This window comes from Octodon degus, unplaced genomic scaffold (assembly GCF_000260255.1).
Source record: "Octodon degus isolate 3935 unplaced genomic scaffold, OctDeg1.0 scaffold00056, whole genome shotgun sequence".
Taxonomy (NCBI): domain Eukaryota; kingdom Metazoa; phylum Chordata; class Mammalia; order Rodentia; family Octodontidae; genus Octodon; species Octodon degus.
In genome coordinates this window covers 9,527,099-9,537,542 of record NW_004524632.1, presented here as the reverse complement: position 1 = coordinate 9,537,542, position 10,444 = coordinate 9,527,099, and the positions used below count along the sequence as shown (strand labels likewise).

Here is a 10,444-nt window from a genome sequence, read left to right as displayed (position 1 = left end):
GTCCGTCAGCCTGTGGGGATCTGCATGGGACACAGCTGATGCCCTCTCTGTGGACCACCAGCCTGCCCAGTAACCCCGTCTCGTGGCTGAGTGCCCCTCCACTGGGACCCCCAAGGGTCATCAGGAGCGTGGAAAGGGAGGGCTGGGCTTCCGGCCTGCACCTCCACCGCCGGGAGCTTCCAGTCCTGGCGTCCCGAGCCGTCAGTGCGCTCCAAGCTCCTTCTGCTCCAGCTGCGGCCTCTCCTCGGGCTGCAGCGTCCAGTGAGAAAGGGAAGAAGCCCGGTGCCGCCTGATTCCCAGGGCCCCACCCACCCCGGGGGTCCTGCTTTGCCGAGATGCACCCCCACCCACCGGCACACCCGCAAGGGGGCGGCCGCGCCCACCTAAGCCGGCTCCTCAGAGCCAAGCGGTGCCACAGGGCATCAGGGGACCCCCAGAGGGGCGGGGCGCCCTGGTCAAAGCCACGTGTAGGCCGGGGAAGGGGGCGGGCCGGGGCGGGGCCTCGCTCCTCACCTGGCGCCCAGCAGCCTCCCCCGCCCCGCAGCAGCTGCCCGGCCGCCGGTCTCACAGGTAGGGTCCTCCGCCCTGCACGGAAAGCTGGGGGCGCGCAGCCCCTTCCCCGACGCCTTGGCCCAGGTCGGCTCCCCACCTGGCTGGGCTCAGAGGGACGCGCAAAGAAGGGGGAGGAGAGAGAGGGTCGGGGCCTCCGCCCGGTCCAGCTCCTTAGGGAACTAAATCTGCACGGAGAGGGGAGCAGAGGTCACAGACCCTTGGGAGGGCCCTGCACGTCGCTCCGGGGCCTCCTGGGCCGTCCAGGCAGCGAGCTGGTCCTTTGGGGGCACCGGAATGGGCTGGTTCCAAGCAGGATCTGAGGAGTGGGGAAGGGGCTCTGGAGGCTATGTGCTTGATGGGGGAACCCCGCTTTACCCTCTGCCTTCACCTTGGAGCGTTGGGGACAAGGAGGAGGAATGCGAACGGGGAGAGGGACCCTAAATGGACACAGACAGATGCCCAGCCAAACCCAAGACCTCCTGCCCTGGACAGCTTAGAGCCAGGGTGACAGGGAAAGGAATGGTCTCCAGGAATCCAAGGCCCAGCCACCGCCTGGGACCGGGTGACCCTGGGAGGGTTGGGGTTTATCTCCAGCCGTGGGGTACCAGGGCAGCCCCTGGTTGCCCCACCCAGGGGAAATCCTCAGCCTCTCACGGAGCCCCTCCTCCCAGAACCGCCGAGCGCCTCAAGTGAGTTATAGTTTGTTTTTTAGTACTGGGTTGTTAAACCCAGGGGCAGGCATTGAGCACCATTCCCAGCCTTTTCTTTATTTTCTATTTGGAGACAGAGTCTAACAAAGGTGCCCAGGCAGAACTTGAACTTGTGATGCTCCTGCCTCATCCTCCCAAGGTAGGGCATGGCAGGCTTGTGCCATCGTGCCTGGCAGAACCTGGGGGGTTGGCACAGAGCCACATCCTGGTCACACACTCCTCAAAGCCAGAGCCCTGCGGGGTGCTTCCTGGTCCTGTCTCAGTAGACCCAGGACCAGCTGAGGCCAACTGACTCCACGTCCACTGCTGCCCCCGGAGAGGACCTGAGGTGGGCTCCATCCACTCCATTTATAGGCATTTGTCCCCTCCAGAGCCAGCCGAGAGCCAAGCCCGGGAGGACTGGGAGAGTTGGCCTGGCATCTGTCATCACTGACTGTGGGACCTCAGGCACACCATACCTCTCTGAACCTCAGTAACTACTCTTTTGAGTAATATTTATTTATTTATTTATTATTTTTATGTCGAGGGGTGTTCTATCACCAAGCCAGGTCCTCAGCCTCCTTTATTTTTTTATTTTGAGACAGGGTCTCACTAAGTTGCCCAGGCTGGGCCCAAATTGGCAAGCCTCCTGCCTGGGATGAGTGCCCTGCACTCCTGTGCCGAGCTGCAAACCTCTTCCAGGATGCAGGCAGGACGTCCCTCCTCATATCACAGAGGAGGACACTGAGGGTTGGAATCTCACTTATGGGCCAGGCTCAGCTTAAATCTGAATATAAAGACTCCTGTCCGTCTTCTTCTGTTGGCCCTAGCTGTTCCCAAATAGACCGAAAAGGAAGCAAGTGGGAAAAGGGGTGCGTTGAGGGGTGGGGGGCAGGTGGTAGGGCCTCCGTACCATTTTCTCAGCCACCTCTTACCTCCTCCTCATCCCCATCTCCGGGAGGACAGCACATGGCATGGAGGTTAGACAACAGAAGGAACTTCCACAGTAAAGGAAAGGCGGAAGTTGGGAGCTCTCAGTGAGGGATGAACCCCAGGGAGCCAACGGCATCTGATGGTGCCACACCACTGCCCACCCCGCTCAGCGCTCCTCCACGGCTCCCCACGCTCCCTGGATCTGGGCTGGCAGCAGCCCAGAGCCTGCAAGGCCCTCCACCCAGCCACTGCTCCGTTCCCTGGGCGTCCAGCGATGCCCTCGTCTGCCCGCTGGGCTTGGTGCCTCTTCTCCTCCAGGAAGTCCCCACCCCCCCCTAGGGCTCCCTCTGCTCCTTGGTGACTCCGTTTTGGCTTACAGCTGTCCACCGCTTGTCCTTCACCGCGCAGCCAAGGCCCAACCCAGCCCGGGCACTGCTGGCAGCAGGGCCACCGGCAAGTGACTTCTCCCCTCTGTGCGCCCCTGGCCTCGTCACAAATGGGGTGATGACAGGAAAGGCGTTGTGTGTGTGCACAGAAGCACTCGGTAAACGCTGGCCCCATTCCTATAATAAATACGCCTGGCGCAGGCAGTCAGTAAATGTCGGGGAAGCCACTTAACACTTACACCAAGCCAGCAGGGTCGCAAGCATCTCACCAGCGTCAGCTTGTTTCACAGAGAAGGAACCCCGGGCAAAGAAAAAAGTTAAATAACTGCCCCCAAACGCATACAGCTTGCGAGTGGGGGAACCAGGGTGCAGAGCCAGGCAGGGTGGCGTTAACCACTCGCAGGCATTCATTCCCTAGTTCCATGGTGGTGGGGACTGCGTCCTGGGGCTTACGCACAAGAGGCAAGTGCTCTACTGAGCCACATCCTGGCCCTTTTAAAAAAAATTTGCACTTTTTTTTGTTGTTGTTGTTGTACCAGGGATTGAACTCAGAACCTTGTCCTTGCTGTGCAGGTGCTTATGCCACTGAGCTATCTCCCTGGCCCTAAAAATTTTTGAGACAGGATCTTACTAATACAGACTGGTCTTGAACTTCCGATCCTCCCACCTCAGCCTCCAGAGTAGCTGAGATGATGGGCCAGGTAGCGGCTCCTGTACTTTTAAATTAGGGATCACTGTGCCCATGTTTGGGGTAACAGAAGTGCTCAGGTCCCCCGCTTGGCTCTTCCAGGTCCTGGAGCACCCACTGAAACCCAACAGCTCAGATGTAAGTGCAGCTGGTCAGAAGCCAGAAGCGAGCCGCTGGGGACAGCGCCCCCCATGTCACGGGTGATGCCCGGCTCCCTGCTGGCAGGAGGCCACACTGGCCCCTTGGCACCCTGCACAGAGCCCAGAACAACCCTGCACACAGCACCCAACCTGCCAGCCCCGTGTCCTTACTACACCACAGGAGGTTGGGGGGCCCAGGCACTGATGGCCCCCACACCCAGCAAGGGTCCCCCAAGCCCAGTCCCGCAGGCCCCACAGCTGCACACCAAGGCCTCGGGGGCCCCGCAGGACCTGGACTCCTACATTGACTTCTCCCTGGAGACCCTCAACCAGATGATTCTGGAACTGGACCCTACTTTCCAGCTGCTTCCTCCGGGGAACAGGGACTCCCCGGCAGGGGTTGCCCCAAGCCAGGACTCCAGGAGCAAGAAGCAGGAGCCGGAAGCCATAGGTAAGGAGCGCCTGCCTCAACCTCCCAGGCATGCATCATCATGCCTGGCTCTATAATGTGATTGTTAATAATGACGGAGCTTAGCAACCAGCTGGACAAAATCTTGAAAGTTTAGCAATCAGCTCTAAACAAGCTAGTACAAGCAAGACAAGTACACTGGTGCTCCAAGTCCAAGGGCCTTGGGGAATCCCTGCTGCTGGATTCAGTTTCAGGCCTACTCTGAGCATGAGGGTGACAGAACCCCATTAAACAAATGGGAAAACTGAGGCCACCAGGAATTTTTTTTTTTAAATCCTCAGCAGCAATGAGTACTTGCTGTCAGCATCTAGAGTGATTTCCATTAACAGAGCGCCTACTATATAAAGAACCAGGGTCTGTGCCGACCACTCTAGCCTCCCAGTGCAGCACAGACTTATTTTTTGAGACAGTGTCTCACTATGTAGTCCAAGCTGACCTTGAACTCACTGTGTAGCCCAGGATGGCCTCAAACACATGGTGATCCTCCTGCCTCAGCTTCCTGAATATTGAGATTACAGGCATGCACAACTACACCCAGTTTCCAATATGAAATATTTCACCCCCATTTTATGGAGGAAGAAACTGAGGTGGGAGCAGGCAGCCTAGCCTGACAGCCTCGCTGACTACTTCTTTCTTAGTATTTTCGATGTCTCATCTACAAAATGGAGTTAGAGCCCTGACTTCAAAAGGTGCTGCCAGGATTAAAAGAAATAACACTTATCACAAACCCTTATCACCAAGCCTGGTCCCCTGCGAATCACAAGTGGTGGCTGATTGACTTCAGGGCGCAGGCCAGGCTCTGGGAAGGAGGCAGCGCCCTGGACTCCCGCTTGCTTACAGGGACTTGAAGTCCTCTTGTGCCTAATTAGCGCTGGCAGGAGGAGCCCAGGTGCTAATGCTCCTGCCCCTAGGCAGGGCCGGCTGGGGCATGACCCAGCTCTGCGGGCATCCACGTGCAAGGGTGGGGTGGCGGCAACACCCCTGCCTTCCCTGGAAGGGCTGTTGATGAGCACAGCCTCAGATGCCGTTGTGAGCCCGGCAGGGCTGGCAGGCTGGCAGTGGCCAGAAGGTCCTGACGAAGCTGCCACACTCCTGATGATGAGGGGAAACACCTTCCTCCTGCCCTGCTTAGATACCTCTCCTGCCCCGGAGCTCACTACCTACCAAGCTGGCCCAGCCAAGTCGGCCTCCCTGGAGAGATTTCTCCGCCACCACTCAGAGTAGCAGACCACTGCCTTACTGGTGACACAGTCCCCAGGCCAGTCTGAAGGGGACAGATGGTCACTGTTCTCTTCCTAACTTGGCCAAGTTTAAGGGCTAAACGTCATACAGTAAGGAAACTGAGGCTATGGGAGGGAAGCAGAGCCCACAGCCACACGGCCCCCGTGAGCAAGGTGGGTCGGGCCTCGAAGCCCTGTTTCTGGGCTCCACAGCTCCTGTCCCATCTCTCTTCAGTGGAGCTTGTCTTCTGCCCCCTGGGGTTCACATGGTGGATCTTTGGAGGCCCCGGAGTGCCATCCTGAGCCTCAGCCTCCCAGTGGCTGGCGAGTCCCTGATTCCCTTAGGCCTGCCGGGTAGAGTCCCTGGCCCCAGGGAACAAACTTGGCATCCCCACTCTGCTCTCCCAGACCTCCCGGCCCATCTTCAGCACAGGCCCAGATTCATTCTGCAGCCTTGCTGCCAGGCCAGCCTGCCCGCCAGCCCCAAGGGCAGGGTGTTTAGAAACCGGCAGTCCGCCCCACCCACGTGCCTCCTGCCGCAGCCACCCTTCCCTGCCCAGACTTGCCTTCCCGCCTGCCCATAAACAGCGGCTGCACCCCAGGGCCCACGGTCCACCTAGGTGACTCATTAACACCAGGCTCCTCCTCCCTTCCCACTCAGCCCTGGGGTAGGCACTTAGCTGGGGTGTTGGGGTGGCCCAGGAAGTGGGGGGCCAGAGCCTCACCAGACCAAGAGGGACCCCTCTCAGAGCAGTTTGGCACCTTCTCCCAGGACAAGGCCTTGGAACAGGACCCCAAAAGGTCCCCTCTTCCTCCCCAAAGAGGTCCCTAAATGGGGCTAAACCACTGACTCTGGCTGTGTGGCACTGGAGGACTCGCTTCACCTTCCTGAGTCCCGGCTCCCTTTGGTCTGGAGCATAAACACCGTTTCCTACTGGAGCAGGGCTCTAAGGGGTGGGTGAGACCCACACTCCCCTGTCCGCAGCCCCACTGGCTTGTGGCACCCAAATACCACCTTCACTGACAGTCATTGTATGGTCTCACTCCGCCTCCCCTTCCTTCCCAGCCTCAGTTTCCTCCCCTGTAAATACAAATGCCTGTCCTGCTCCAGGGCTCTCCGAGGTCCAAAGGTAGAAGTGGAATAAACATTACCAAGTCCCATAAAAGTGGCAGTGGCGCCTGCCAGCCTTGCGGAGAGCCACCTGCTCTGAGCACTCTCCCAGCACTCTGTGGCTGCATCCTGTGGGGCAGGAGGGCATCCACCACCGTGCCCAGGGTGGCACCAAAGCAGGCTCCTCTCTTGAGCCCCGCCAGGGGCCCAGCTCCAGGTTCTGTGCCCCAGCCTCCGCCACTGAGTGCCTTGTTGTTCTGAGTTGGGATTGAGAGCTGCACTTTGCAGAAACTGAGGCTCACCTGAGGTTGAGACATTTACCCCCTGCTTCCTGGCAGGGAAGGAAAGGTGGCAAAGCTGGGACTTGGACCCGGGTCCTCCTCCCTCCAGCCCCAGGGGCAGCAAGCCCAGGCCAGAGCCGGCTCACCCCATGCCCTCCCCACTTTCGCCGGCCCAACAGGCCCAGACAGAGGCAGCCACTTGGCAAGCTGGCCAGGAGCCCAGCCCAGGCGGCCGGGCAGGCTGGGGATGCGTGGCTTCTAGGTGGGGTGGGGTGGGGGTGGGGGCTGTGACTGCAAGGGCCCAGCAGGCCACAGCAGCTGCGGAGGCTGGTTGCTCACTGTCTGCTCCGAAGAGCTCAGGGGACCCTCAGATGTTCCAACTACTGCCCGCACAGGGCCCTCGGCCTGGGGTGCAGCCTGGCGCTCCCCGTCCTGGGGACCCGTCCCAGGGACCATGACATAGTGAGAACATCGGCTGGAGCGTGGAGACTCCTGTGCATAGACATTACCTGTGAAACCAAAGAAACACGCCAACGATCTATCCAAATGGAAGCCAGGGGTCCCTGTGGGTTCTGATCCAGCCAGCATGGGGTGCAGCTGGGGCACTGAGACTTTTAGAGGCCCATTGTGAGGTTCTAGGCGTGCAAGGCCCATCTCACTGGGGGTGCAGATGGGAGGCAGTCTTGGGGCGTCCTGGGTGACAGGCATGGTGGAAAGACAGAGGACCCTCCAGTTGTTAAGCACCTCTGTGTGCCAGGCGCAGCACTGCCCCCCGAGCAATCCCATCTCACCTTCCTGTGACGCCAAGGGGTGGACACTGAGGCTCCAAGTGACCGAGGCACCTGGCCAAGTTCCCAGATCATGTGTGGCACAGCCACATCCCTGAGCCAAGGACATCCCGCATCCAGGAATGATGTCCCTGACATGTTGCCTTTAGAGCCAGGCCCTGAAGATGGCACTGGATGCTGGTCTCCTGCCCGGACCTTGTCTGTATAAAAGGGGAGGCCTCTGTTCTCGAGGGTCTTTCTCCGAGTGTCCCTCCCGGGCTAACCAGCACTCTGCCTCTCTCCCCAAAGACATCAAGTATATCGAAGTGACGTCTTCCAGACCGAGGTGCCGAGAGGGTGTCCCACGCTGCTCCAGCCCATCTGTCACCCCACCCTTTGGCTCCCCACGCAGGGGCGGCCTCCTCTTCTGCAGGGATGTCCCCCGGGAGACACGCAGCAGTTCTGAGAGCCTCATCTTCTCCGGCAGCCAGGGGAGGGGTTCCTCACCCAGCATCGCCATCCCCTGTGCAGGGGTCAGAGCCTCGGGCCCACAGGGCTTTGGCTCCCCACTGCCTGCCACGCCGGGCCTGGAGAAGGGGCCGAGGGCCCTCACCCCCCAGCGGGGCAGCAGGGTCTCTGTGCTGTCAGGCAGCCCGGCTTCCGATGTCAGCTACATGTTTGGAAGGTGCGTTCCGTCACTGTGACCCTGCCTCCACAGTACCCTTAGCATCACAGTGGGCACCCATTCTGCCTGAGTAGAGTCAGAGAATGCAGGAAGCTAACAGATGTGAACATGAGCGTCTAGGACGTAAGGACAGAGTCTTGGCCCACGTTTTCCCAGGCAACAGAGCTGCCACGTTTGCGAGGCTCACCTGTCTCCCTTCGGCCCTGGCATAAACCATTGCTCACCACTCACCACCATTCCACAACTGGATTGCACCCCACCTGCCCTGCCCCAGGACACCCTCACACGGGCACCATGCATGAGAGCAAAGCATGGGCATCCCCAGCCAGGCCCCAGTCCTGCGCACAGCCTGCCTCTTCCCTTCCTCCTCATTTCCTGCCAGGCTCCCGCCTTGGGCCCATTGTCCATCCAGGTCCACCTGCCCACAGGGCTCTTGGCAGCAAGAAGCAGGACAGACAGAGCCCCTGCTCTGGCCAGAAAGGCAGAGGGAATCCCGCAGGTCGGCACCCCTGACCTCTCTAAACGACCAAAGACCTTGCAGGCCAGGGACATTTCTCCATCCTTGAGTATCCACGGGGCCTGCCCCTGGCTCCAGCCCCGGGGCCCCCGGACCCTAAGCCACGTCCCTCCTCTCTCCCCGACAGCGGCCAGTCTCTCCTCCACTCCAGCAGCTCCAGCCACCAGCTGTCATCACGGTCCTCCGAAAGCCCCGCCAGCTCTTCCTCCAGCCTCCACAGCCTTGGGCCCGTGTCCCCGTGCACGAGACCTGGTGATGTCCAGGGCCCCAGCTACCCTGCCCCAAGTGTGGTGCAGCCCAGCATGGCCCACTCCCCTCTGCTGGCCATGGAGCATGCCAGCAGTTGTCCCCCATCCATCGCCAACTCCATGGTGGACATCCCCATCGTGCTGATCAATGGCTGCCCCGAATCTCAGTCTCCCCCACCCCAGCAGACACCAGGACACCAGGCTGGAGCAGCTTCTCCCAGGCACCCCTGCCTGACCACCAAAAACCGCAGCCAGACCCTGCCGGACACCATCCCAGGCGTGGCCCCAGAAGGTACGTTGTAAACCGATCATCAAGCAATGGAAGATTTGGGTAAGGGAAGGAGACTCAGCAGCAGCCAGCCGACACGTGTTGGGCACCTACTGTGTGCTGGGCACTGTGCCAGGTTGTCAGGACACAGATGGGCCAAAACCGAGACCCACACAGGGCAGGAAAAGCTCAGAGGTGGAGGTGCAGGACCCCACAGTCATGCCTGGGTACAAGTTTCAGCGTATTTAGGAAATGCTCCCAAAATACTGGGTGTAAGAAAAGGTCCCTGAGAAGTAATCTGGATCCAGACAATAAAAGGCCTTGAGCGCCAAGCCAAAAAGTGGATTTCACCCTTGGGGCAAAAGGGATCAGAGGCCCCAGCCAGGGAGGAGGCCATTACAGGCTGAGAGGGGCAGGGTGGAAGGAGCCAGGCGCCCTCCAGATGAGGAAGCGGTAGGCTCTGTGACGAACCCGAGGACGGCCCAGGGGAGCCTGGGTCCTCGCTCTGACGTCCGAGGATGACGAGAACACAGAGGGGGTGCGCAGGGGAAGGGAGGCAGTGTGTTCCAAGCCAGAGAGCCCCAAACCACAAAGTGGCAAACACTCCCCTTCCCGGAGCCTGGGGCTGCAGACGCGCAAAAGCACACAGTTCACGGACCCCACAACAGTAAACACCATCGCCAATGCATGCCTCCCACAGCAGAGGCCGGGACTCGGCCCCTCCCCAGGCCGGCCGCTTCTTGGGGACTCCAGGGTGACTTGGGGCCAGAGATGCGGGTCAAGGCACGCAGGAGAGCAGGGCGCTGGGGACTCCTTCCTGTCTGCTCCCACCTGCCAGCTGTTTGCAGGCTGAGGTGCAGTGTTCTTTCTAGTGAAGGGCCACAGACACCTTCCTGTGATGTCAAAATTGAGAACCACTGCTCACTGCCTTAGGGACATGGGACCACGGGGGCTGTGGCTTCTCAGGTGATACTGCCAGCCTGCTTTGTGGATGCTTCCGGATATCACTAATTGTGCCCCAGGAGCTTAGCACATTCTGCAAATTTCCTTTTCATTTCCTACGATCTGGGGCATTAAAGACCCTTGGGATTGTGGAGCCTGCTTGGTGCCCTCTGGGCTTTAGGTGCTGAATATCTGTGACGAAATCAGGAATCTAGGCGCCTGGTTTCTTAGTGCAGCTCTTCCAACCTCTGTCTTCCCCCCTTCACCTTTTGTCTTGTTTTCTTTTGCGAGCAGACATGCCCCCTACGGAACTCTTAGGCTTAAGGGGGAGGAGAGTGTGAGGCCTTACAGGTGCAGGGAATCCTCCATCCCCATTCCAGTCCCTCCGCCCGGTGACAGTAGGTTTGTTATCTGTTTTCGATTCATTACCAGGGATACTAGGAGACTTCTGGGTCCCAGATGTGCCAAGTCTTGGAGTCCTGTCTGGCTTTGTCTCTTCGGGCAGTCTAGAGCTAACACTGGCTTCTGATCAGGGACACTGGGTGGAC

General features: G+C 59.6%; 1 protein-coding gene across 5 annotated transcripts in view; it reads left to right on the top strand.

Moving 5' to 3' along the window:
• The first annotated feature begins 555 nt into the window (after positions 1–555).
• The window catches only part of Tns4 (tensin 4), a 32,834-nt gene continuing 22,945 nt past the window's right edge, over positions 556–10,444 (top strand). For 4 of the 5 annotated variants that reach the window (XR_002821589.1, XM_023718189.1, XM_004633730.2 and 1 more), the window contains exons 1-4: positions 556–570; positions 3,351–3,839; positions 7,546–7,921; positions 8,566–8,978. Coding sequence is in view for 4 of the 5 variants with exons in the window: in XM_023718189.1 (XP_023573957.1) it covers positions 3,440–3,839; positions 7,546–7,921; positions 8,566–8,978 (1,189 nt within the window). In the remaining variant the exon portion in view is untranslated. The remainder of the gene's footprint in view (positions 571–3,350; positions 3,840–7,545; positions 7,922–8,565; positions 8,979–10,444) is intronic. The other variant, XM_023718190.1, reaches the window with a different exon arrangement.